At 44.8% G+C, this 27,587-nt stretch overlaps 1 protein-coding gene across 4 annotated transcripts in view; it reads left to right on the plus strand.

Annotated features, from left to right (window-relative positions):
* The window catches only part of LOC147465609 (beta-amylase 2, chloroplastic-like), an 89,085-nt gene that overhangs the window by 11,665 nt on the left and 49,833 nt on the right, over positions 1-27,587 (plus strand). For 3 of the 4 annotated variants that reach the window (XR_015189313.1, XM_086520872.1, XM_086520863.1), the window contains exons 2-3: positions 23,684-24,264; positions 24,675-24,752. Coding sequence is in view for 3 of the 4 variants with exons in the window: in XM_086520872.1 (XP_086376998.1) it covers positions 23,962-24,264; positions 24,675-24,752 (381 nt within the window). In the remaining variant the exon portion in view is untranslated. Of the gene's footprint in view, positions 1-23,683; positions 24,265-24,674; positions 24,753-27,587 lie in introns of those variants that run through there. The other variant, XM_086520875.1, reaches the window with a different exon arrangement.

Here is a 27,587-nt window from a genome sequence, read left to right on the forward strand (position 1 = left end):
TCTCCGAATCTTGGAGTGCTCTGAATAGCGTCCTCCCGCGAAAGCGATGTCAAACTGCTGTATAAGAGACAAAGCCTTCGAAGCATCTGAGTATCCTGAAAAGTATCAAACTTGATCGAGTGGCCACCTTCCTTAAACTCTCGGACTTTCTTGCTGTTATCTTCGAGAAAGTCATACTGGTTGGTTTTGTAAAAATTCTTCTTGTTCGCATAAAACTTTCCGTCATCGGAATCTGAGCTGTCTGTAGACGAGTCCTCAGTAGAACTGTCAGTCTCTGGGCGAGATGTAGCCTTCTTTGCCTTTTTCTTGCCCGTTCCGAAGCTTTGTGTCTTGCTTCGCTTTTTGCTTTTTTTCCGTCTTCTTCGCTCTAATCCGAGGAGCTAGAAGAACTGTCAGAAGAAGAAGAAGAAGAACTGGGTACTCCTTCAAATCGAACACGCTTCTTCCGTTTCTTTGCTTTGTCGAATGTCGACTGACGACCCAAATATCCCGGGAAGTCAGTACCTTTGTTCTGCTTTTTGCCGTGCTTTTTGCCTTTCTTTTGCACGTCGAAAAGCTGAGCAATCCGTGCATCAACCACGTTCTCCAGTTCCTTCTCCGTATATTTCTTGGAGGTAGAAGGTTTCTTGAGAGCGGGTTTCGGGAGTGGTGTTGTGGTTCTCTGCCACTCCATCTGTACCTCTTTCAAAGAGGTCTGGTTCATATATTTTACCATCTTCGGGTCCTTGGCAAAATTGAGCATCATCTTTGTTGCATCGCCAATCAATTGACGACGCTCCATCTTTGTTTGCTCCGCTTGAGTAGGCCGAGGCGGGCCATACTCTCTGTCTGAATCTTCGTTGTGATCCCAGCCCGCATCTCCAGATGCAGAGGGAGTCGACTGATCATTGCCTGAAGCCATAGGTGCCGCGGAAAAAAAAAATTCGGGGATCGGATTTCCCGTAGAAGAGAAATCGGCCGTGCTCTGATACCACTGTAACAAACTTGGACACTCCAAGTCAAGAATCAACCGCGACAACACCAAATAACCACTTCAAAACAATTCACAGATCACAATAGATTTGCACTGGCCCGGCGGAGTTCCGTGCCTAGAGATATTGGCCCCAAAGACTGGCGCCCCTTTCGGTATTTCTTTTTGTATTAATCAATCATCAAAGTACAAGAGAGCGGTTAGGGTTTCACTCTCAGACTCTGCGTCCAGATGCTCTGAGAAGTGAGGCCCTCACCACTAATTTAAAGGTTACAAGGGATGCCCAAAAGCAGAGCCCCAAAAGCTTTTAAAATCAAAAGCATCAGTTCTCTCTCTCTCTTAGAGAGTCTTTTCTCTTTTTTTTTTATTAAAAAAAAAAGCAAAAGCAAAATTCGCGTCGCTCATCATTTTCCAAAAAAAATAATAATAATTTTTTTTTTAATTTATAATAATCCGCCTCCGCGATTTCCGGAATTTAGGGTTTTTGGCAAAAATTAGGGTTTGCAGGAATTTTAGGGTTTCTGGCAGAAATTAGGGTTTCTGCTGTCCGCCACGTCATCACTTTGTGACAGCCAACTTGATTATGCCAGATTCCTCTAAAAAGTCTTTGAACAATGAAATGACATGGGATTTAGCAATCAAAGCAAAAAGGTTTCGCAAGAAGCAAAGGTTGAAGACAAAGGTTTGATATAACTCAAAGACTGAAGATTTTCGAAGATTCAATGCTTTTCGAGAGTTCTATCAACATCAAAAGGCATTCCTTTAGTTGAGGCTCTCATTTTACATGGGAGGGAATGTCACAATTGTGACTATGTTGCTATGTTACATCTACTCCTAGTTGCAGATACGCAAAGTGCCATGCCAAGGAGAACCCCTACGTTTGGATGGTCACGACCCTTCGCTCAAGAGACATGCCTCTTCGCCAAAAGCCACACTCTTTCGACGACTGGTCACACCCCTTTGCTCTACGGTTGCGACTCTTCGTCCAATGGTTGCAGCTCTTCGTCGAAAGGATGTGTCTTTACCTCTAAAGTCGCGTCTCTTCACCATGAGACGTGTCTTTTCATTTGTGTCTCTTCGTCTCCTATATAAGGAGCCAATTGAACTCAGTTTTCAAGCATTCATTCAATCAATCAAACACACATTCAGTCTCTTGAGTCTCAGTTTGATCTTAAGTATGAAGTCTTAAGTCTTAATTTTAGGATTAGCACCACTAATCCTCACAATGTGAGCATCTATCAAGCTCCAAATCACCCACATCCAGCTCTCTAAGCATCTCATTTGAAGTGTCACGAGGACGTGGCAGTTATTAACCATGTCACAGAGATGTGGCAACTGCTAACCTTGGTTGTTGGTTTCTTTTCAAATGGGGTTTATTTTATTTGTTTTGAGACCCTCTTTTTGAAGTAGCAAACGGTCGGACATTGTATGGCCAATGTGAACGGTACATTCACCCGCAGACGAGAAGTGGTCGGCACTGGAATTCGTATGGTAAGAGGATGTCTAGGCTCAGAGCAATATCATATAGGTTCCCCCGTCGCACTTAGCAAGTTGGTGGATACTAGGAAGTGAACTCAATTAAGGCGTAAAGTCAAGGTGGGACTACCAACAAAAAGTATCCGACAATTGGGCCACATTGCACTTTTGGATGCGGTCCCAATGAGGATAGATGGTTTGAAGACCAGTGGGAGCCCAACGGAAGCATCTCCCAAAATTTAGGGAACTGCTATTTTGGGCCGTGAAATGTGTTCGCGTCATTACCTCCGGTATGACTAGGGGAACATTTTACAACTCTGCCGCGAAGTCAACTGGGCAACCGGTCAGGATATTTTTAAGCGGCGAACCCGAAACGGGAAAATGCTTGTAAATGCGCCAAGTGTCACATTTTCATGCACTTGCCTCTTCCAGAAAAATGGGCGCTGAATTTTTAAGCTGGGAAGGCCTCATTATGCAATCTGTCACAGGTTAAGAGCTATGGAGTGATTCCTTTCCCTCTCATGTACAGTGTGGTGCTAGGAGTGATGCCCTGCACACTACACTGCTCTCTCTCCCCCCTACGTGCAGTTATGTGATGCCCCACAAGAGGGCTATTCATTTGACTGATGTACAGTTGTGTGGGTTCATGCTTTTGTGCTGAGGCAAGAGCCTCCTTGAGCAGGAACAGGGGTAGCTAGCTGCTGCTCCAAAGCAGGCACTGGTGCGGGTCATAACCTCACCGTACAGGTGCTAAATCAGCGCTGTGTATGTGCTGTAATTTCACTGTTTTTCAGCCATACGGACGCCACTTGGGAATCGTGCCCCACTGGGCAGAGGACAGTTAGGGGATTGTTTGGGGCTGAAAACAGGGCAAAAGCCAGTAAATACAGCGTGCTGAATTTACTGTTTTTTGGACAGGAATCAGAGGGTATATGCCAGTAGAAGCGAGTTCCAGCAGGGGAATTGGTTTCGCGCAAGTTTTGGAGCTGTTATGCTACCGAAATTTGGCTGTATTTACTGTTTTTTGGATAGGAATCAGAGGGTATATGCCAGTAGAAGCGAGTTCCAGCAGGGGAATTGGTTTCGCGCAAGTTTTGGGGCTGTTATGTTACCGAAATTTGGCCAAAACAGGCGGTATCTAGTGGGATACAGTCAAAGGATTCCCAGGACTCTTCTTTGTACTTTACCCTCCTAAGGAATAAAGAAATACCGAAAGGGGCGCCAATTTTGGGACCTACAGGTTGTCGGTGTCTGCTCGGAGCATTCTAGCTTTTGAGTTGTGTGTATTCAAGTGTTAATTCCCGTCGCAGGTTCTCTTTGCAAAGTGCTCTGTGTGTGTGTCTAAAGTAAAGAATTTCGGGTGGAAGCCAACGCCTACCGCCCTACAGGCCGGTTTCATGGTTCCGTCGCCGGGACATCAATCACTTTTTCCTTAAAGAGTGAGCCTAGATTGTTTTGGGAAAAAGACAGTGCAGGAACGCGGGGATTACACTATGGCCGACAAGGGGAAGGGAATTATGGAAGAGGGTTCCTCTTCAAAGGACAGGCAGGAGATTCCTATGGTTTTTGAGATTGGCGAGAGCTCACGGCCACGTCAGTCTGTACCTCCTGTCAACGTGAATGTCCCTCCAGTAGTACAGGGCTTTATGACAGGGCAACTTGAGGATGATGCGTTCAAGACTCAGTTAGTTGCCGCGGTGAATGTCTTTTCGCAGCTGGTGCAGAATTCGAGGTTTATGGAATTCTTGCAAGCGCCACCAGTGCAACTTCATAATAGGCAACCTACGCCGCGTACGGAGCTTGTTGATGCTCAAGTCTAGGTACTTCATGTGGCGCAGGAGGAAAGGGAACACTCGCATGTTGCGGAGTCGGGGGCTCCAAAGCAGGTTCCTCCCGTGCTTGAACATGTGGCTAGAACGCCTATTCCACAGGTTATGCCAGTTCAGCCCGCCACCTTTCAGAGCCAGCATGTCACAAAGTGATGACGTGGCGGACAGTAGAAACCCTAATTTCTGCCAGAAACCCTAAAATTCCTGCAAACCCTAATTTTTGCCAAAAACCCTAAATTCCGGAAATCGCGGAGGCGGTTTATTAAAAAAAAAAAAATAATTTTTTTTTTTTGGAAAATGATGAGCGACGCAAATTTTGCTTTTGCTTTTTTTTTTATAAAAAAAAGAGAAAAGACTCTCTAAGAGAGAGAGAGGACTGATGCTTTTGATTTTAAAAGCTTTTGGGGCTCTGCTTTTGGGCATCCCTTATAACCTTTAAATTAGTGGTGAGGGCCTCACTTCTCAGGGCATCTGGACGCAGAGTCTGAGAGTGAATCCCGATCCACTCTCTTGTACTTTGATGATTGATTAATACAAAAAGAAATACCGAAAGGGGCGCCAGTCTTTGGGGCCAATATCTCTAGGCACGGAACTCCGCCGGGCCAGTGCAAATCTATTGTGATCTGTGAATTGTTTTGAAGTGGTTATTTGGTGCTGTCGCGGTTGATTCTTGACTTGGAGTGTCCAAGTTTGTTACAGTGGTATCAGAGCATGGCCGATTTCTCTTCTACGGGAAATCCGATCTCCGAATTTTTTTTTCCGCGGCACCTATGGCTTCAGGCAATGATCAGTCGACTCCCTCTGCATCTGGAGATGCGGACTGGGATCACAACGAAGATTCAGGCAGAGAGTATGGCCCGCCTTGGCCTACTTAGGCGGAGCGGCGAGAGATGGAGCGTCGTCAATTGATTGGCGATGCAACAAAGATGATGCTCAATTTTGCCAAGGACCCGAAGATGGTAAAATATATGAACCAGACCTCTTTGAAAGAGGTACAGATGGAGTGGCAGAGAACCACAACACCACTCCCGAAACCCGCTCTCAAGAAACCTTCTACCTCCAAGAAATATACGAAGAAGGAACTGGAGAACGTGGTTGATGCACGGATTGCTCAGCTTTTCGACGTGCAAAAGAAAGGCAAAAAGCACGGCAAAAAGCACGGCAAAAAGCAGAACAAAGGTACTGACTTCCCGGGATATTTGGGTCGTCAGTCGACATTCGACAAAGCAAAGAAACGGAAGAAGCGTGTTCGATTTGAAGGAGTACCCAGTTCTTCTTCTTCTTCTTCTGACAGTTCTTCTAGCTCCTCGGATTAGAGCGAAGAAGACAGAAAAAAAAGCAAAAAGCGAAGCAAGACACAAAGCTTCGGAACGGGCAAGAAAAAGGCAAAGAAGGCTACATCTCGCCCAGAGACTGACAGTTCTACTGAGGACTCGTCTACAGACAGCTCAGATTCCGATGACGGAAAGTTTTATGCGAACAAGAAGAATTTTTACAAAACCAACCAGTATGACTTTCTCGAAGATAACAGCAAGAAAGTCCGAGAGTTTAAGGAAGGTGGCCACTCGATCAAGTTTGATACTTTTCAGGATACTCAGATGCTTCGAAGGCTTTGTCTCTTATACAGCAGTTTGACATCGCTTTCGCGGGAGGACGCTATTCAGAGCACTCCAAGATTCGGAGAGCTGCCTCTTACTCTGAGGGGAATGCTCGTACTTGGTGGTCCACGCTTCTATTAAGCAAGACTGTGCCAGTTACATGGCTGAAATTCAAGAGGCTTTTTATTTCTTCTTGGTTGACTCAAGAGTTTGAGCGAGATATACGAGCTGCTTGGAACCATCTCCGGATAACCAAGAGCGATACAGTGAATTCTTATTGTGAAAGATTCTGGAGCTCTTTTCTACCCGCCTCTTCATTCAAGAAGATCTCGTTCAGAGAACAAATTGAGCGGTTTACCTTGGGTCTACCTACAGAGATCCGAGATCACTGCTTGGAACAGAAGTCAGCTTCTATTCAGGAGTTGATGAGTCATGCGAAGCGGGGCTTTGCCATTCACTCTGGCAGTCTGACCTACCCCACAGATGAGGCCATGACACAACGAGCCAAACAGACTTCTGGGAATGAAAGTAGAATGAAAAAGAGCAACCCAGAGAAAAAAAAAGGATGCACGACCCAAGCTTACTCCTGAGGAGAGAGCTTGCTTCATCAGAGAGGGGAAGTGCTTTGGATGCGGGGAACATGGACATATTTCCGCGAAGTGCCCTGATACGGCACAGAAGGAACAGCATGATAAAACGACGACAGGTCTGAGAGTTCGAGAGCAGCTGAGGAATGTGGCAGAAAAGGCAGATAGAAAAGTACAACTGGTACCAGATGGCGTGGGACTTGCACCGAATCAAATGAATGAAAGTACAAACTTTGCCGCTTTTTTTTTGGGGCAAAGTGAAGGATCAGGAAGCTCTTTTGAAGGAGCCAAGGCCAACTTCTTTTCACTTGGAATTGGCGGCTCGATTTGGAACTACGCCCGACAGACTCACGCCACAGGCGGAGGTAGTTCGACTGGCACCCGGATGGGATGTTGCCATTACACCGAGCATTGGCAAACTTCGTTTGCAATGACAGGGGTGTTCAGGGCACGTGAGTGACGTTCTACTCGGGATCCCTTGGTACCACAAGAACTACGCCGTGGTTGACTACCGGGCCGAGAAAGCGACTTTGATAAATGAAGGGCTTAGAGATTGTACTTGATGAACTTCAGTTTTCTTACTCATTCTTTTGGGAGAACTGAACGATGGATAAAGGTTGAATATGTTTTGACCTGAAGAAAAGAACGCCAAGATTTAATTTTTTTTTCTCCACGCTCATGCCGATTGCTTTTGAAAGGGCCTGAAGATCATACCATTGATCTGATATCTGGAAGCACGCCACCGAATCGGCCACCTTATCGTGTGAGCCGAGTACAGAATGAAAAGATTATGAACTCAGTAAAAGACCTCTTGGAAAAGGGTCTTGTCCAGCCTAGTACTTCACCGTATTGCTCTCCAGTGTTGTTGGTTTTGAAGAAAGACGGATCTTGGAGAATGTGCATCGATTATAGCACTCTCAACGAAATAACCATCAAGAACAGATTTCCGATTCCTAGGATCGATGATATACTCGACAGGTTACAGGGATCCTCGTGCTTTAGCAGGATTGACTTGAAGAGTGGATATCATCAGATCAGGATAGCGCCAGGAGATGTCTACAAGACAGCTTTTCGGACGACTTTTGGGTTATTTGAGTTTTTGGTGATGCCTTTTGGCTTAACCAATGCTCCTGCGACATTTAACCGGATGATGGACAGGATTTTTCGAGAGTACAGGCTATTTGTTGGCACTTTCTTTGACGACATCATTGTTTTCTCGAAGAATGAGGCAGAACACAGAGATCATCTGCTTCAAGTCTTTTAGGCATTACGAGATCACACGCTAGTGATTAATGCAAAGAAAAGTGAATTTTTTCCTACCATGGATACACTTTTTGGGACACATTGTGTCAGCAACACAACAGGAGTGCAAATGGACCCGGCCAAGATAGAGACTATCCGTGATTGGCCCGATTTGAGGAATGTCCATGAAGTTAGAAGCTTCTTGGGACTATGTTCATACTACAGGCGGTTCATACGAAAGTTTGCAGAGGTTGCTTCCCCTTTGCATATCTTGACACAGAAAGGAGTACCTTTTTCGTGGGGACCCACAGAGGTGACTGCCTTTCAGACATTGAAAGAGAAATTGACTACGGGACCTATTTTGACTTTGCCGGACTTGCAGAAGTCATTCGAAGTATATTGTGATGCTTGTGGTCGTAGTCTGGGTGCGGTCTTGATGCAAGAAGGCCATGTCATAGCTTACGAGAGCCGTTTGTTCTCTAGGCCGGAGATGACAGCACAGATTTATGAGAAAGAGCTTTTGGCGGTTATCCATGCTCTTACTCAGTGGCGGCATTACCTACTCGGAGCGGATTTTATTGTCTTTACAGACCATCAGAGTTTGCGCTACTTCTTGTCACAGAAGCAGCTTTCGGAAAAGCAGATGCGGTGGGCGAACATCTTGTCATAGTTTCACTTCCAGATTGTCCATGTGCAGGGACAGAAGAATGTGGTGGTAGATGCTTTGTCTCGGAAACCGTTGGTTCTGGCTATTTCCGCGATACATCATAGGAGCTTCGAGGATATGGTCGATCAGTATGCCACAGATACAGGTTTTGCAGATATGTTCACACGGATACGGGATGGGGAGACAGTAGCTGGATACTCCCTTCAGGAAGGCTACTTGATGAAAAAGACTATGTTGTGCGTTACACAGACGTTGAGGGAAAAGGTTATGACTGATTGCCACTGTCCACCTTTTACGGGTCACCGCAGCATTGCTACCACCATGAAAGGGGTAGAGAGAGATTTCTTTTGGCGGAGACTGAAGAAGGATGTGGAAGAGTTTGTGCGCAGTTGCTTGGTATGCTAGAAGGTCAAGTTTGACAGGCATAAGGCACAGGGATTGTTACAGCCTTTACCCATACCCACCCACCCGCCCCTGGGAAAATATTGAAATGGATTTCATTTTTTTTTTATCTCCCGAGAATACAGAATGATCACGATGATTTTCCGATTACATGGCACGCCTGAGACGATTGTCTCCGACAGAGACCCCAGATTTATGAGTTTGTTTTGGAAGGCAATTTGGGAGAACATTGGGACGCGGTTGCAGTTCTCGTCATCGTTCCACTTGCAGACTGACGGGCAATTTGAGATTGCCAATTCAGTGATTTTAGATTTATTGAAGTCTTGTATCTCGCATCAGAAGACTCAATGGGAAAAGAACTTACCTTTGGTGGAATTTGCCTACAATAACACGATACACTCTTCGACGGGGAAGACGCCATGAGAGATTGTTGAAACTGCTGCGAAGGTTCCATCCTTCCTGAGCACGAAAGATTAGAAATTTGAAGCGGATGAATATTCGCGAGATTTGGGTACGGCTTCTGCCAAGGTTCACGAGACTTTACAGAAGTCTCAAGAACGACAGAAAAAGGCAGCGGATCGCCATCGTCTCGACTGGAAACTGAAGGAGGATGATTGGGTGCTCTTACTTTTGAGAAGGCACGCCTAAGAAAAAAAAAAAAGGGAAAGGAGAGGCTTTTTCCAAAGCTTAGTATGTGATACTACGGACCTTTCCAGATTACTGACAAGATAAATGATGTCTCCTTCCGATTGGACCTGCCAGATACTTGGAGGATTCATAATGCATTGCATGTGAGTCTCTTGAACCCTGTTAAGGGTGATGTGCCTGATGATGGGGAGCCTGATGAGCAACCCGAAGTGGAAGAAAACGAGGAGATCCTTGTTCCTGAACAGATTTTGGCACATAATGATACGAAGAAAGGTAAAGTCCGAAGGCGGTTCTTGGTTAAGTTCAAGAACTTTCCTGCATTTGATGCGAAGTGGATGGAGGAGGAGGACCTAGCAGATACTCCTCGGATTGTGAAACTTTACCTCGATGTTTTGGTTTAGCATAGTCTACTCTAAACGGAACCCAGAAACTCAGCTTGGCCGAAGATTTGGTGCAGTGGGATGCACAAGAGGGGAGTCGCTCCACTCCTTTGTCAACAGATGCCTCGATTTTGATACTAAAGTCACTGATGTCTCTTTGAGCTTCAGGGATACTGAGAGCTGACAGTATTCTGTTGGATGACTTTATGAAATGGAATTCCTGATTATGATACTGATTTGTTCTTGACTTCTTGTGAGTGCAGGAACTGATAGCCGAAATGACTGCAGCATTTTGGTCTACTTGATCTCGAATAGACATGGTTGCAATAGGGGTTAGTCAATCGGACATCGATGAGGTCCCGATTGGACCTAGATGTGATTGCTAGCTACATTGCCGATAAATCATGATCTAAGATCCGAATGAATGTTGAATGTCATGTGATGTCCTGTGATGTCTGGTGATGTCCTGTGATGTCGTGTGATGTGACTGTTGATTTTGTACATGTGCTAGATGTGTGTTCCTAGTACGTAGGTACTAACAGTCAGCGTCTGCTAAGACAGTTTATGGCTTTTGTCGGTTTTGCAGGCGTAATCGCGGTCGATTACAATGCTTTCAAGAGGGGGGTATGTCACAAAGTGATGACGTGGCGGACAGTAGAAACCCTAATTTCTGCCAGAAACCCTAAAATTCCTGCAAACCCTAATTTTTGCCAAAAACCCTAAATTCCGGAAATCGCGGAGGCGACGCAAATTTTGCTTTTGCTTTTTTTTTATAAAAAAAAGAGAAAAGACTCTCTAAGAGAGAGAGAGGACTGATGCTTTTGATTTTAAAAGCTTTTGGGGCTCTGCTTATGGGCATCCCTTATAACCTTTAAATTAGTGGTGAGGGCCTCACTTCTCAGGGCATCTGGACGCAGAGTCTGAGAGTGAATCCCGATCCACTCTCTTGTACTTTGATGATTGATTAATACAAAAAGAAATACCGAAAGGGGCGCCAGTCTTTGGGGCCAATATCTCTAGGCACGGAACTCCGCCGGGCCAGTGCAAATCTATTGTGATCTGTGAATTGTTTTGAAGTGGTTATTTGGTGCTGTCGCGGTTGATTCTTGACTTGGAGTGTCCAAGTTTCTTACACAGCATGCTGTCTTGAATGGACAGGGAGCTGGATACCAGGCTATGCACTTAGTTTTTCCACCACCCACGGCACATCGTGGGTATTTCGGGGGTGGATCAATGTTCCAAAGTATGGCTGGTTATGCGCCTGGAAGTCAGCCGTACATGTCAAGAACAATGTTCGGGGGTATGCAAGGCATCATGTCAAACCCCATGTATGGTAGTATCGGCATGCAGCAAGGTTTCCACTGCAACCAGGGCCAATTTGGGGTGCCACAGGGTCATTTTGGCATGGCTGGTTTTTCTGGACAGCAGCCAGATATCGCACCTCTGACGCAAAATGTGAATGGCCAACACGTGCCGATCATGCCTAGTACAGTGCCCATGTTGCAGACCATTCCGTATGACAACTTGGGGGCACTAGAGAAGCCGAAGGCTTACAAAGAAGGTGGTGCAACGGTAAAGTTCAGTACCTTCAGTGGTTTCGAGGATAAGACAAAGGCACTCACTTTGCTCCAGCAGTTTGATACAGCTTATGCGGGAGGGAATTTTACAGAGGCCTCGAAGGTCAGGAAAGCTGCCACTTTCTTAAAGGACAATGCGCTTACATGGTGGACGACATTGTTAATGCAAGGATAGGCACCCGCCACTTGGGTTTACTTCAAGCAAATGTTTGCATCTGCTTGGCTATCAAATGAATTTGAAGCCGACGTCCTGACAGATTGACACCAGCTTACTTCAGCTTTGTGCAAGAGCTTGCTGGAGTACAATAGGAGGTTTTGTAAAGCGTTACTCTCAGTGACCTCCTACAGATTTGTGCCATTGACAGAGCAGATAGAGAAGTACTATTGTGGGCTGCCTAAAGGGCTTCGCGATTACTGTACAAAGAACAGAGTGGCTACCCTTACTCAGCTTATGGAAGTTGCGAACACTGGTCTTGCCTTGTTGAAAGGAGAGGACAGTGGATTTCCGAGCAGTGACAAAGGAGGGCAGCAAAAGAAAAATTCAGCGAAGAAGCCCTTTGTGAAAACGGCTCCTGACGCGTCACAGGGGTCAGAAAAGGCCACCAAAGACAAGGATTCAGCCGGGACTTCTGGAGCGCAGGTAAAGAAACAGAAAAGGAAGCCTTTTGTGCGCAAGTCGCTCGAGGAAAAGAAGGTCCTAATGGCTGAGAACAAATGCTTTATATGCGAGCAGCCTGGTCACTTTTCTATCAATTGTCCACAAAGGAAAAGGCCAGCTGACTCAGAGGATAAAGAAGACCAGAAAGGCAAGAAGCTAAAACCCACGGCAGGTTTAGTGCCAGACATGGTGGGTGACAGGCCCAGCACAGATGCCAGTGAGTTATGCAGGGCATGGGGTAAAGTTAGGGATCAGACGGCACTCATCTTCTTTGATCCAGGTGCCAAAGCCAACTTTATCTCACGAGAGTTAGCTATGAAGCTGGGCATTAGAGCTGAAGAGATGGGGTACACAGCAGAGGCAGGGTTGGCATGTCCTTGCCACTCAGAGTGTGTTACTCCCATCATTGGAAAACTCCGTCTGCATATTCAGTCGTATGTGGACACAGAAGAGTTTTACATCATGCCACTGGAAGGTTGTGACGCCTTGTTGGGGATCCCGTGGATGTTTCGAGTGCATGGAGTCTTAGCTGCCTACAACAAAAAGATCACTGTACAGCATAGGGGCAAAACTCACATCTTGGATGTAAAGCTTAAAGGAGAGTCAATCCCTATTGTATCTGCTTCTGCTATCACTTCTGTAATAAAGAATCATCTTTCTGTGTACTTGATTTTTGCACGTGATGTCTCAGATAGTGATCAGTCAAATTTATCTGTGTTAGATAAAGAAAGGTTAGCATTTTTGCAAAAGTTTAGTGACTGTTTTTCTGATTCATTACCGTTGCAATTGCCGCCAGAGAGACCTGAGGACCATCGGATAGATTTGGTGCGAGGGTGTAGCCCACCAAATAGACCTCCCTACAGGGTTAGTGCGGCGCAGCAGAAAGAGATTATGGGCCAGGTTGAGGAGTTATTAGAGAAGGGGCTGATTCAGCCTAGTTCTTCACCCTTTTGCTCCCGAGTGCTCCTAGTGCAGAAGAAGGATGGCTCATGGCGCATGTGTATTGATTACCGTGCGTTGAATAAGAATACCATCAAGAATAGGTTTCCTATTCCTCGCATTGATGATATTCTCGATCGTTTAGAGGGTGCTGCAATTTTCAGCAGGATAGACCTTAAGAGTGGGTACCATCAGATTCGTATAAGCCTAGAGGATGTGCACAAGACTGCGTTTAGAACGACGTTTGGTCTTTATGAGTTTCTAGTGATGCTGTTTGGGCTAACAAATGCTCCTGCCACGTTCAACAGAATGATGGACCGGATTTTCCGCTCGCATCAACAGTTTGTTGGAACGTTCTTCGATGACATGATAGTGTATTCGAAGAATGAAGAGGAACATAGGCGTCACTTGACCATTGTGTTCGAAGAGCTGCGCAGTTACAGGTTACTTGTCAATCCTAAGAAAAGTGAATTCTTCCTCGAAGAGATCCACTTTCTGGGCCACATAGTCTCAAAGGATGGTGTTAGAATGATCCCGCAAAGGTCGAAGCTATCAAGACATGGCCAGACTTGAAGACTGTGCACGATGTCAGAAGCTTCTTGGGATTGTGTTCCTACTATAGAAGGTTTATTAGAAATTTTGCAGAGATAGCATCGCCTCTTCACGCATTGCAAAAGAAAGAGGTCACTTTCAGATAGACCCCAAAAGAGATTTCAGCTTTTAGTCTCTTAAAGGAAAAGTTGACTTCAGATCCAGTTATTGTTTTGCCAGATCTCAGGAAGTCATTTGTGGTCCAGTGTGACGCGTGTGGCAGTAGCATCGGAGCAGTGCTAATGCAAGATGGACGGGCAGTAGCTTATGAAAGCCGAATTTTGCAAGGGCCAGAGAGGACTATGCAAGTCTATGAGAAAGAGCTCTTGGCCGTGATTTATGTGCTTTCTAGCTGGAAGCACTACCTCTTAGGTGCTGATTTTGTTGTCCAAACAGATCATCAGACCTTGCGATACTTCTTGACACAATCAAAGTTATCCGAAAAGCATATGCGATGGGCAAACATTCTTTCCGTGTTCCACTTCCAGATTATGCATGTGGAAGGCAAGAAGAATGTTGTGGCTGATGCGTTATCAAGAAAGCCACAAATTTCAGCTGTGTCAATTCCTTATCATCATGAGTTAGATGACATGAAGGAACAGTATACTGCTGATGAAGATTTTGCAAGGATCTTTGAACAGTTACAAGAGGGGCAACATCACGAGCACTACCTCCTCAGAGATGGTTTTATGATGATGCATGGCAGACTTTGTGTCACTGGGCCACTGCGACATAAGGTCATGGAAGAGAGTCATGTCCCACCGTATGCAGGGCATCGTGGCATTGATGCGACAGTTAAAGCGTAGAGACATTCTTCTATTGGCCTACCTTGAGGAGAGATGTGGATGCCTTTGTGCGAGTATGCATAGTTTGTCAAAAGGTCAAGTTTGACAAGCAAAAGGCATCAGGGTTGTTACAACCACTGCCGATTCCGGATAAGCCATGGGAAAGCATTGCTATGGACTTTATCTTTGATCTTCCAAGGACGCCAACAGGGAATGATGGTATATGGACCATTATCTGCTGGTTCAACAAGCAGGCCCATTTTATCCCTGTCTAGAAGAAGATAAAATCTGATCAGATGGCACGCTTGTTCATGTACAATGTGTTTAAGTACCATGGTATGCCACAATCGATTATCAGTGATCGTGATCCTCACATGACCAGTTTGTTCTGGAGAGGATTGTTTGAGAACATGGGTACTACGCTCAAGTTCTCGTCTTCGTTTCATCCACAAACTGATGGACAGTCAGAAGAGGCTAATTCTACTGTCTTAGATCTGCTGAAATGCTATGTGTCAGATAATAAGGGCAAGTGAGAACAGTATTTGCCTATGCTTGAGTATGCGTACAATAATACGGTGCATTCGTCTACTAGCAAAGCACCTTTTGAAATTGTTGAAGTCGGCAAAAAGGTTCCTCCCATTTTGCATACAAAGGACAAGATCTTTGAGGCAGATCGATATGTTGAGAACATGGATGAGATGTATAAGAAGATTAAAGTCGCCTTGGAGAAGACTCAGGCAAAGCAGAAAAAGGCTGTTGATCGTCACCGTCGTGAATTGCTGTTATCACCTGGTGACTGGGTACTGTTAAGGTTCGAAAAGGCAAGGTTAAAGAAGATGAAGGGCAAGGAACGGCTGTTTCCTAAGCTCAGCATGCGTTACTATGGGCCTTTTCAAGTGCTTGACAAGATGAGCGATGTGGCTTACAGGCTGAAATTGCCTGATGCATGGAAGATTCATAATGCGTTTCACGTGAGTCTTCTAAGACCCTTCCTGGGTGATGTGCCAGAAGATATGCCAGTTGAGGATCAGCCAGAAGTTGAGGAACTTGATGAGATCCTGGTACCTGAGCAAGTTTTGGCACATAAGGACAGAAAAGTTAAAGGACAAGTTGCAAGACGCTATTTGGTGAAGTTCAAGAACTATCCACCTATGGATGCAAAGTGGATGGAAGAGCATGAACTGTCAGAGTCACCAAATGTATTGCAGCTTTACCTTGAAGCCTTTGGGTTACAGCCTACTTATGCCCCAACCCAACGTGTGCAAAAGAGGGGTAATGATAGAGCTAGTACATCAAATGTACATATGAATTCAGTGCCATAGATGGAAATGACAAAAGTATGAAGGCCTCATTAAGTCATTTGTATCTATGTATGTTACGACCTTTCTTGCGGATACACGCGATGATAAAAGAGTGTTAATAGCACAAGATCATCACTGGCGTGTATTTATGGTATGCAATCGAGGACGTTTGCGATTTCAAGAGGGGGGTATGTCACGAGGACGTGGCAGTTATTAACCATGTCATAGAGATGTGGCAATTGCTAACCTTGGTTGTTGGTTTCTTTCCAAATGGGGTTTATTTTATTTGTTTTGAGACCCTCTTTTTGAAGTAGCAAATGGTCGGACATTGTATGGCCAATGTGAACGGTACATTCACCCGCAGACGGGAAGTGGTCGGCACTGGAATTCGTATGGTAAGAGGATGTCTAGGCTCAGAGCAAGATCATATAGGTTCCCCCGTCGCACTTAGCAAGTTGGTGGATACTAGGAAGTGAACTCAATTAAGGCGTAAAGTCAAGGTGGGACTACCAACAAAAAGTATTCGACAGTTGGGCCACATTGCACTTTTGGATGCGGTCCCAATGAGGATAGATGGTCAGAAGACCAATGGGAGCCCAACGGAAGCATCTCCTGAAATTTAGGGAACTGCTATTTTGGGCCGTGAAATGTGTTCGCGTCATTACCTCCGGTATGACTAGGGGAACATTTTACAACTCTGCCGCGAAGTCAACTGGGCAACCGGTCAGGATATTTTTAAGCGGCGAACCCGAAACGGGAAAATGCTTGTAAATGCGCCAAGTGTCACATTTTCATGCACTTGCCTCTTCCAGAAAAATGGGCGCTGAATTTTTAAGCTGGGAAGGCCTCATTATGCAATCTGTCACAGGTTAAGAGCTATGGAGTGATTCCTTTCCCTCTCATGTACAGTGTGGTGCTAGGAGTGATGCCCTGCACACTACACTGCTCTCTCTCCCCCCTACGTGCAGTTATGTGATGCCCCACAAGAGGGCTATTCATTTGACTGATGTACAGTTGTGTGGGTTCATGCTTTTGTGCTGAGGCAAGAGCCTCCTTGAGCAGGAACAGGGGTAGCTAGCTGCTGCTCCAAAGCAGGCACTGGTGCGGGTCATAACCTCACCGTACAGGTGCTAAATCAGCGCTGTGTATGTGCTGTAATTTCACTGTTTTTCAGCCATACGGACGCCACTTGGGAATCGTGCCCCACTGGGCAGAGGACAGTTAGGGGATTGTTTGGGGCTGAAAACAGGGCAAAAGCCAGTAAATACAGCGTGCTGAATTTACTGTTTTTTGGACAGGAATCAGAGGGTATATGCCAGTAGAAGCGAGTTCCAGCAGGGGAATTGGTTTCGCGCAAGTTTTGGGGTTGTTATGCTGCCGAAATTTGGCCAAAACAGGCGGTATCTAGTGGGATACAGTCAAAGGATTCCCAGGACTCTTCTTTGTACTTTACCCTCCTAAGGAATAAAGAAATACCGAAAGGGGCGCCAATTTTGGGGCCTACAGGTTGTCGGTGTCTGCTCGGAGCATTCTAGCTTTTGAGTTGTGTGTATTCAAGTGTTAATTCCCGTCGCAGGTTCTCTTTGCAAAGTGCTCTGTGTGTGTGTCTAAAGTAAAGAATTTCGGGTGAAAGCCAACGCCTACCGCCCTACGGGCCGGTTTCATGAAGTGTTGTAGAAGACTCTTTGAGAGTTGCCCGTTCGGGCATTGAAGTCCCTAGGAGGATGATATCACCATCCCTAGAAAACTCCCATTTATCATCATCTAGTATAGAGAAAGGCGACTGTCCTCTGGGTGCAGTATATATTGATGTATTGAGGGGAAGTAGCATATGGCAATGTATAGAAATCGGCCTGTGTCAGCTCTCAGCCTCACCCACATGTATCTAGCATGATCATCTCTCCGTACAATATGTAGTAGTGGCTCTAACTCCTCCCTAATATAGCACTGCTACTCCTCTTGAACCTCTACTCCCATGCTCAGATCTTGCGATTGTCTTGTGGGCTGTCTACCATTTGTATCCCACCACATGTGGCATAAGCTGTCCCGGGGCCTGATGAGTCTCTGAGAAGAAAACAATGTCCCTCTCTGAAACTGTCCTCAAAGGCACCAACGTCCAACCTCATAGATCCATTACAATTCCAAGTAGCCATCTTCAGTGTAGTCCCATAGGTCTGACACCGTCATGTAGAGAATTTGACACTGTGGTGGCACGGACAAAACATGTCACGTGACACATCCAACCCTATGTGTCCGTTGACAAGCTACAGTATGACCAGGGTTCAGTCAGTCAAGTCAGTCTAGCATAGGAAGTGATCTGGCACTTTTGTGAGTCTGTTCACAGACCGTGCATGACCAGACACTTAGATTAGATGCATATCCTCCGGTTGCACACAACATGATCATCAGATTTCCATCAGAACCCATCAAGAGCATTTTCAAGTGCATTAAACCTATTTTCCCTATTTTTGACATTTTTGACTTATTATTTTTAAGTGACTTTTGTTGGGAACTAGGTAAGGCAATTTTGCTAAGATAATATATAAGGAAACCAGAGCTAGTACTTTCTGGCAGAGGAGGCAACATGAGCATTGCTCTGCAGGCTGATTCTCAAGAAAGACAAGAACCCCCATAGCCTGGAGTTTCCACTCAGAAGGCTAGCGTTTTCCCTCAACCATACCAACGTTTTTCAGCCTTGTACCTTGGCGATTTCAGCAGGGTAATTCAGCCAGCAAAGGGATAGCCTATTCAGCGTTTTTGATAGCCACTCAGTAGCGTTTTCATGCCAGCAAGCCAGTGTTATGGATAGCCAGATCTAGCGTTTTTTCCAGCCTTGCCTTGGCGATTTTGCACAGCCATTTGAACACCTTCACTCACAGTGTCCATTCACTTTGTTTGTGATCACTTGCACTCTCTCATAAAGAACGGAAGGCTCTCCCTTCCCTAAGTAAAAAGGAATCTTGAGCGCACTCATCTTGAGCAAAGTTCATCATTCAGTCCGCTGCACCTTACATTGGTACCAGAGCTTTGGCAGTGTTCTGTATCACTCAAGGAAAGAACCACAAGAACCACATAATTTTTTTTGCTTGTTGAGGTCGCACGAACCCAAGTTCACTTGGGCGTGTCGATTCCTAATCGTGTTTTTGAAGAGTGACAGGAAACCCAAGAAAGAAGGGCTTGTCCAGCCTCCCCTTGTGCCTCTTTTCACTCATTGAGAGCGGACCGTGCACTTAGCAGCCGGCCAATCGACGTGAGGTGAGAAAAAGCAACCTTGGTGTGAGCGCAAGGCCGCCAAGGGGTGCGCCCGCAGAAAAGAGCAGAACTCAGGTGAAGAGAAGATTCTTCTCTAACATAGATTGCAAGCGAAAGAAGAACCTCAAGACCCCCAAGAACCCAAGAACTCAAGACCCTCAAGAACCTCAAGAACTCAAGACTCCCAAGCACCCAAGAACCCAAAACTCACAAGAACCCAAGTTCCTCACGAACTTAAGAACCAAGATCATAGTGTATGGTCATCACTCGAAGCGGAATGGATACTTCGCATGGAGGTGGTGAGCATGGGAGTGGCGAGAACAGTTTTCCCCACCAGGAGGTTTTCCCGACCCTCCCCCTTCCCCATCTACGCCACGGATTGTACCAAATCCTATGGAGGCGATGGTCAAGTCAATGATAGAGATGATGGCACAACAACAAGAAACGAATCGTGTTGCGATGGCACATCTAGAAAGGAAAGCAGAACGACAGGAAGCCTTGGAGCGTGAACGCCAAGACAGATAAGAAACCTTGGAGCGTGAATGCAAACTCAGACAAGACACCTTTGAGCGTGAGCGTGATCAAGCGCGTTTGGCGGTTGAAGTAAGACAGGCAGAGCGTGCGGCACAGAGTGAACAACGCATGCAAGAGTTTGTACGACATGTTCTCGCCTCGAAGTCCGAGCCAACCAAAGATGTTGGTAGTTCATCAAGTGGCGCAAGCCGAGATTCGGACTCCAAGAACCCAGTCACAGAGAAGATCCAGTTCAGTATGTATGATGGTAAGATGGATGCTACAGTTATTCATTCTTGGTTGCATCAATTCAATGCTTATTTTGCGACAACTAAGAAGATAGGAAATAGCAAGGTTTTGACGGCAGCTATGTACCTTGCCGGTGATGCCATCAATTGGTACCACGCATGGCAAGAGGCAGAGTTAGCCGTGCACCTAGAGGAAGCTGACGAATTCACGCCCCGTTTCTTCAATTGGGCCGATTTCCAAGACAAGCTCAAGGCGCGGTTTATGCCACCTCAGTACCTTGCACGATTGAAGGACGATTGGCGCGCTCTCAAGCAAAATGGTATGCCAGTTGTGTCTTTCTCTGATCGTCATTTGCAGCTCGGCACTCAATTACGCAAATCGGATGCGGAGCGCAAGGAGGCATTCCTTTATGGATTGGACAAGTATATCAAGTATGATGTCGAGGTGCTCAATCCAATTGATCTCAACAAGGCGGTAGCGATTGCTCTCACACAGGAGATGAAGCACAACAAGGGAAAGCCTAAGGAAAACAAGACTTCGACAAGTACTTCTCAGACCTCTCAGAGCCCTCAGAATGGTAAGAACGGTAAGAACGGTAACTCTTCTAACCAATCTTCCAATAGTCTCTCAGAAAAGAACTCTTCCAATGAACCTAAGGGTAAAGCTAACACAATTGCTAAACCTAAGCTCACTCTAGATGAAAAGGTAGCACAAGGAATTTTAGGAGGATACATCACGTCGGAAGAGCAAAGCACTTATTCTAAGGAAGGTCGTTGTTTTCATTGTCACATCAAGGGTCACATAAAAAGAACATGTCCTAAGCTTGAATCGAATGAATCTAAAGAATCCACAGAACCCACTTCCTCTGTCAATGCAATAAATGACAACATGAGTGTGCCCCAAGTTTCTCATGATCCTCCCATTGATGAGTCTCTCATTAAATGTTATGGTCATATGATGGGGCAGCGTTTTGTCATATTGTTTGACCCAGGCAGTATGCATGATGTGATTAGTCCCTCTCTTGTTGAGAGAGCCCGCCTAGAGGTTAGTTAGAATTCTCCTCTTGAGGTCTCTGGCTTTGCTCCTGGTATAGACTCTCTCATCACGAAAGAGTGCGTTGATGTGTTGTTTAGTGTTCAAGAAGTTGCTTTCCGTAGAAAATTTTCATCTCTTCTCTTTCAGGATGTGATATGATTTTGGGCATTCGATGGTTTCGTGAGCATAACCCTCTCATTGATTGGGCGGAAAATACGTTCACTTTCAATGCCAAAAGTGACTCTTCCATTTCATTCGTGGAGAGCAAGTTGTTCATTCTCCATCTCTCATTTCGAATGTGCAGGCGAAGATTAAACGGATTCAGGAGCAGGAGACTCTCGGTCTCGTCTTCTCCAAAGCATGACACATAGGATTTGTATGATGATAAGCATGATGATTTGGATGATAAGGACAAGCATGATGATTTGCATGATCAAGATGTGATTTCTCACAAGCATGATGATTTGCACGATGAAGATAACGCGATTATTCACAAGGATGATGGTTTAGTTGATGCTTTTTCTAGCGAAGCTAACCTTGTTGCAGAGTTGATCAATCACGAAGAATCGATCTTGGCTTTCGAGTCGAGGTCCACAGCACCCCCCCCCCCAAGGCAGATTTGATCAAACACGACGAACCGATCTTGGCTCTCGAGCCTAGGTCCAAAGAACCCTTACAGGAAGTACTATGTGTTCGAATGATTTGTCAACACGCATTGTTCGAGTGTTTCATCCGTGATCGTTTCTTGTATTTTAGTCAGCGTCTTTATGTGATCCCTTTTCCTAGGCATGACATAGTGTACGTTGAGCGCAGCGCGTTGCATTCATGAAATAGCACAGATATATGCGGATTATTCAAGAAAACCTGAAAGGTATGCATTCAAGGAAGTCACATTCCATGTTTCTCCCTTGGCACGACACAGTTGTAGAAAGAGCACAAGAAAGTATGAGCACCAAGTATGGGCATTTTTGTTGTGAATTGCCACAGTTGATTGATTTAGGTCAGAAAGAAAAGATTCGATCTCATTGTTTGCATGTGTTTGATGAACGGTTTGGCACTCCGTCTCTACGTTCATCTACATTGCATGCACAGTCTTTGAGAAAGACAAGAATTTTTCCATTCACTTTACATGGAATGGGTATGTTCATGTTTTTGTGTTGGAAGTGGTTTCATGAATTTTCAGCCATGGAGATTCTTGAAGAAGGAAGAAGCATGACTCTAGACGAAGTTGAAGCATGGAAGGAGCTACAGAAGACTTTGTGTCGCTTTCGGCGCGGCCCAAAGAAGCAAGCATTGCAAACCTTTATGAAGTTTACGTATCATAGGACCCACGCATCAGAGTGGGCCGGCGAAGAGTCCTTTCGAGGATTCTAAATGTTGTTAGCGATCTCCCTCGACGCCATACAGATGGATACGAGTACCTCACTTTGAGAAGGAGGGGATGTCACGTGACACATCCAACCCTATGTGTCCGTGGACAAGCTACAATATGACCAGGGTTCAGTTAGTCAAGTCAGTCTAGAATAGGAAGTGATCTGACACTTTTGTGAGTGTGTTCGCAAACCGTGCATGACCAGACACTTAAATTAGATGCATATCCTCCGGTTGCACACAACATGATCATCAGATTTCCATTAGAACCCATCAGGAGCATTTTCCAGTGCATTAAACCTATTTTCCCTATTTTTGACATTTTTCACTTATTATTTTTAAGCGACTTTTGTTGGGAACTAGGTAGGGCAATTTTGCTAAGATAATATATAAGCAAACCAGAGCTAGCACTTTCTGGCAGAGGAGGCAACAGGAGCATTGTTCAGTAGGCCGATTCTCAAGCAAGACAAGAACCCCCATAGCCTGGCGTTTCCACTCAGAAGGCTAGCGTTTTCCCTCAGCCATACCAGCGTTTTTCAGCCTTGTACCTTGGCGATTTCAGCAGGGTAATTCAGCCAGCAAAGGGACAGCCTATTCAACGTTTCTGATAGCCACTCAGCAGTGTTTTCATGCCAGCAAGCCAGTGTTATGGACAGCTAGATCTAGCGTTTTTTCCAGCCTTGCCTTGGCGATTTTGCACAGCCGTTTAAGCACCTTCACTCACAGTGTCCATTCACTTTGTTTGTGATCACTTGCACTCTCTAATAAAGAACGGAAGGCTCTCCCTTCCCTAAGTAAAAAGGAACCTTGAGCACAATTCGGAGCACTCGTCTTGAGCAAAGTTCATCATTCAGTCCGCTGCAACTTACAAAACAGAGTAGCTTCGTTTGCACTCTGTCCGGCTATTCTGACAATGCTCTATTGCCCGGACTTTGAAAATTCCCGACTAGATGCACCGCATGAAGAATTTTAAAAATATCATTGATTCATATGTGCATAAAAATAATTATAGACTATAAAGCGATCGCTAACTTAGTTGCAGTTGGTATAGTGGTCATTGGCCAAATGCAGGGCAAAGTGTAGAGAGAGAGGTACCAGGATAAGTATCTTACTTTTTGGTTGCACAAAATTGAGACATATGAGCAGAGGGTACTGGCTGCCTTTTGCAGTGCCTAGTTTTTGTGTGTCCCACATACTGTCCCACATACTGTGTCTTGGTGTTGCTTTCCATGCAAAGCCTATAAATTGTGGCCTCTCGTCTCTCTAGTCGTGTCTCTAGATGAAACTTGTAATGACCTGAAGGCACTGTCAATTAAGTCTTTGCACTGTCTTGTTCTTGATTTGATTGACTTAAAAGTTTTGATTAAGTAAGCTTCTTCATTTATTTTGACCCCTCCTTCGTAATAGTTGTTGTTAAGCAGCTTTTGTTTTGTTTTATTGCTGTACAAAACAAATTAAGTAATAAATTAGTGTCACTTCATCAGCTTCTTTCCTCTTTAGGTCTTGGTATGTCTTAATAAGTTAATTGTGTGTTTGTACTATTGTTTTAGCCCCCCTTATAGTTGTAAGTTCGAAGTTTTTTGACCTTATGCGTGTATTTGGTGTTCATACAGGAGGTTTGGATCAGCGTGGCTTAATAGTTGCAGTGTCAAAGTAGGAGATATCTTATCAGTATGAGTTAAATGACGTGAGGGCACAACATGGCCTTGTCAGCAACTGATCTTTCACCTCCTTGGGCAATTGTAACTTAGTCTTCAAAGTTCCAATTTAGGTTCCAACTGAAGTTGGTACTGTTCTTGATTTATGGAGAACTTTTTGGTCTTTCAAGCATTTCTGAGGCAGCCCTGACAGATGAATTCAAGAGTGCATCAAGAGGGGTGGTTGCAAAGACATGGAGTTAGAGGCTTGCGGGAGTGGAAGTAGTGGAGAAGCAGATGATAAAATTGAAATTCTTACAGACTCTTTGGTAATTGATAACACAATCAGGAAAGGAAGGTCAAGGGAGAGGGAGAAAGAGAGGACCAAGTTGAGAGAAAGGCGTCGCCGCTTGATCACATCCAACATTCTGGCAGGATTGAGGCGCTATGGCAATTACAGTCTACCTGTACGAGCTGATATAAATGATGTGATAAAAGCTCTTGCACACGAGGCGGGCTGGACTGTTGAACTTGATGGCACAACATTTCGTTCAAAGGTTTGTGTTTTCATTGGCATGCTGGAGCTCAATAATGACACAATTGAGTTGAGACCTTTAGATAAAAGTTGCAGACAATGATAGCAATTTGCAAACCTGGCTTCCTAAAAAAAGGGTTTTGTTGACGTCACGCTCTGGGGTTTGCTACATCCATGTTCTCTAGCTTAATTGCGACATCCATGTTCTCTAGCTTAATTGCTCTTTATTTTGCCACGACACAAGGGTGATATAATAACCACTTGGCTTATCTATGAAATACAAAAGCTATATGCTGGTTAAATATAAGAGGATTCTGGTTGATAAAGAGGTAGAATTAGATTTCTCCTTTTGAAATATGTAGCCTACTCTTTTATCGCAAAACTTTAGTATCTAATCAGGTCATTTATAAGATTTTTAAATTCGTGGTGCAGGTTAAACAATGGACACATTCAGAATTTAACAGAGACTATTCAGGCTCCCCCTATATACCAGTGTATGTAACAGTTCCTGTAAGTCAATTTCTTAAGACTTTGCCTCAAGAAGATTTGAAGCTTTAAAGACTAGCATGCCTTATAGAGAAATCTCATGCATTTTTGAGGTCTGATTAGTCTCTTTTGTTCCCCTTTGGTGCAATGAGTGTGTGTCGATTAAATTAAAGAGTGGGGGAGAGATTTGAGGCGAAGGCTTTAAGAACCATCTTCATTTCTAATGCTAAGCAACTTAGGTTTGCTTAAGCTCCTCTCTCTATGCTTCTTATCCTTGGCTTCCCTCTGCTCAACTTGCCAGTCATACTGTTCTCTTCCTGTTCCTCTTTGACACCAAACTTTTAATCGCACCATCAGCCCCTGCTTTTCTGCCCACTCATGCCTCTGGTTCCCTGTCTTGTTCATTGTCTTTCATTCTATTTGTTTGTCTCCCTTTTTGCTTTTTATTTTCAGTCCATATTTCAGAGGTCTACCTTGTCAATTTTCTATCGTCCTCCTTTTACTATAAAGTAACACTCAATTATAACGTACTCCTTTGGGTCTTTTGCTTAACGATGTTGATCCACCTGACGGGTGGATATTGCTAATATGTTCTTTAAATGCCTATGTTGTAGTGACATAGGCCATTTTCTCAAAGTATACTACCAATGAAAATCTTCAGACAAGCATTGACAAATGCAGAAAGTCCTAGCTTGGGAGGCTTTTGCTCATACAAGCCAACACTTAACAAGTGTTAGTGTTTTTGTACTAAGAAGCTTGAAAGTGCAAACCATAGTTTTTCCATACGTCATCACACGTCGGACGCACACGGGTACAGAAGTACGGAATAAGTACGGATCAGACCACCCAAAATTCCACACGTCAGTCTTAGGATGCTACATAGTAATTGTAGAAATACTTACTGCACCACCATGTTTAAAACTTTATAAGTTTATAGACAAACAAAAGTTAAAACTTAAAACCATAGAAACAGAAATTAAAAGTGGACTCTAGAGAGTCGAGACTGGAGAGAATCAAGATGGTGCCTCAGACCTCTAAGTAATGATTCATAAAGTAACCTCCAAACAGAAAGGAGTCAAGAGTCAGGACAATAGAAGCAAGCCAAAAACATTCAGGAATCAGGAGTGTAGTCTCTTGAAGGCTGAAACCAAAACATAAGTAGAGAGGCGAGACCAGAGGCTAGAATCTAAACTGTAGACTCTAGAGTCAACAGTGAACAGAACACCATACGGGTAACGGCATAAGTAAATGTCAAAAACCATGGTCCAGACTCTAGACTCCATAAGCAAGTGGCCAGGCACAGCGAGCTCTAACTCTCACCATAGCTCACATCCTCATCATCATAAGCAGCATCATCCTCCTCCTTGTCCTTGTCTTCGTCCTCATCCTCATCCTCATCACCACCAACTGAGCATGATGCTCCAATATGACTGGTCCCAGCAATGGGAATAGGCTCTATCGCATCTGTAGTACTCTCTGCAATGGCCTCCTGAATCTCTTGCAAGGCAAGCAAGCGGTCCTCATCTTTTTCCTTATTGAGCATTTGTCACAAAGTGATGACGTGGCGGACAACAAAAACCCTAATTTCTGCGAGAAACCCTAATTTCCGGAAATCGCAGAGGCTGATTTTTTTTTTTTTTTTGGAAAATGATGAGCGACGCGAATTTTGTTTTTTTTTTAATAAAAAAAGAGAAAAGACTCTCTAAGAGAGAGAGAGAACTGATGCTTTTTATTTTAAAAAGCTTTTGAGGCTCTGCTTTTGGGCATCCCTTGTAACCTTTAAATACGTGGTGAGGGCTTCACTTCTCAGAGCATCTGGACGCAGAGTCTGAGAGTGAATCCCGACCCACTCTCTTGTACTTTGATGATTGATTAATATAAAAAGAAATACCGAAAGGGGCGCCAGTCTTTGGGGCCAATATCTCTAGGCACGGAACTCCGCCGGGCCAGTGCAAATCTATTGTGATCTGTGAATTGTTTTGAAGTGGTTATTTGGTGCTGTCGCGATTGATTCTTGACTTGGAGTGTCCAAGTCTGTTACAGTGGTATCAGAGCACGGCCGATTTCTCTTCTATGGGAAATCTGATCCCCGAATTTTTTTTCCGCGGCACCTATGGCTTCAGGCAATGATCAGTCGACTCCCTTTGCATCTGGAGATGCGGGCTGGGATCACAACGAAGATTCAGACTGAGAGTATGGCCCGCCTCGGCCTACTCAGGCGGAGCAAAGAGAGATGGAGCGTCGTCGATTGATTGGCGATGCAACAAAGATGATGCTCAATTTTGCCAAGGACCTGAAGATGGCAAAATATGTGACCCAGACCTCTTTGGAAGAGGTACAGATGGAGTGGCAGAGAACCACAACCCCACTCTCGAAACCTGCTCTCAAGAAACCTTCTGCCTCCAAGGAAATATACGGAGAAGGAATTGGAGAACGTGGTTGATGCACGGATTGCTCAGCTTTTTGACGCGCAAAAGAAAGCCAAATAGTACGGCAAAAAGCAGAAAAAAAGCACTGACTTTCCAGGTTATTTGGGTCGTCAGTCGACTTTTGACAAGGCAAAGAAACAGAAGAAGCGTGTTCGATTTGAAGGAGTACCCAGTTCTTCTTCTTCTTCTTCTTCTGACAGTTCTTCTAGCTCTTCAGATTCGAGCGAAGAAGACAGAAAAGGTAAAAAAGCGAAGCAAGAAACAAAGCTTTGGAAAGGGCAAGAAAAAGGCAAAGAAGGCTACATCTCGCCTAGAGACTGATAGTTCTACTGAGGACTCGTCTACAGAAAGCTTAGATTCCGATGACGGAAAGTTTTATGCGAACAAGAAGAAATTTTTTTACAAAGCTAACCAGTATGACTTTCTCGAA

Source organism: Adiantum capillus-veneris, chromosome 1 (genome assembly GCF_014529385.1).
Source record: "Adiantum capillus-veneris isolate H3 chromosome 1, ASM1452938v2, whole genome shotgun sequence".
NCBI classification, from domain to species: domain Eukaryota; kingdom Viridiplantae; phylum Streptophyta; class Polypodiopsida; order Polypodiales; family Pteridaceae; genus Adiantum; species Adiantum capillus-veneris.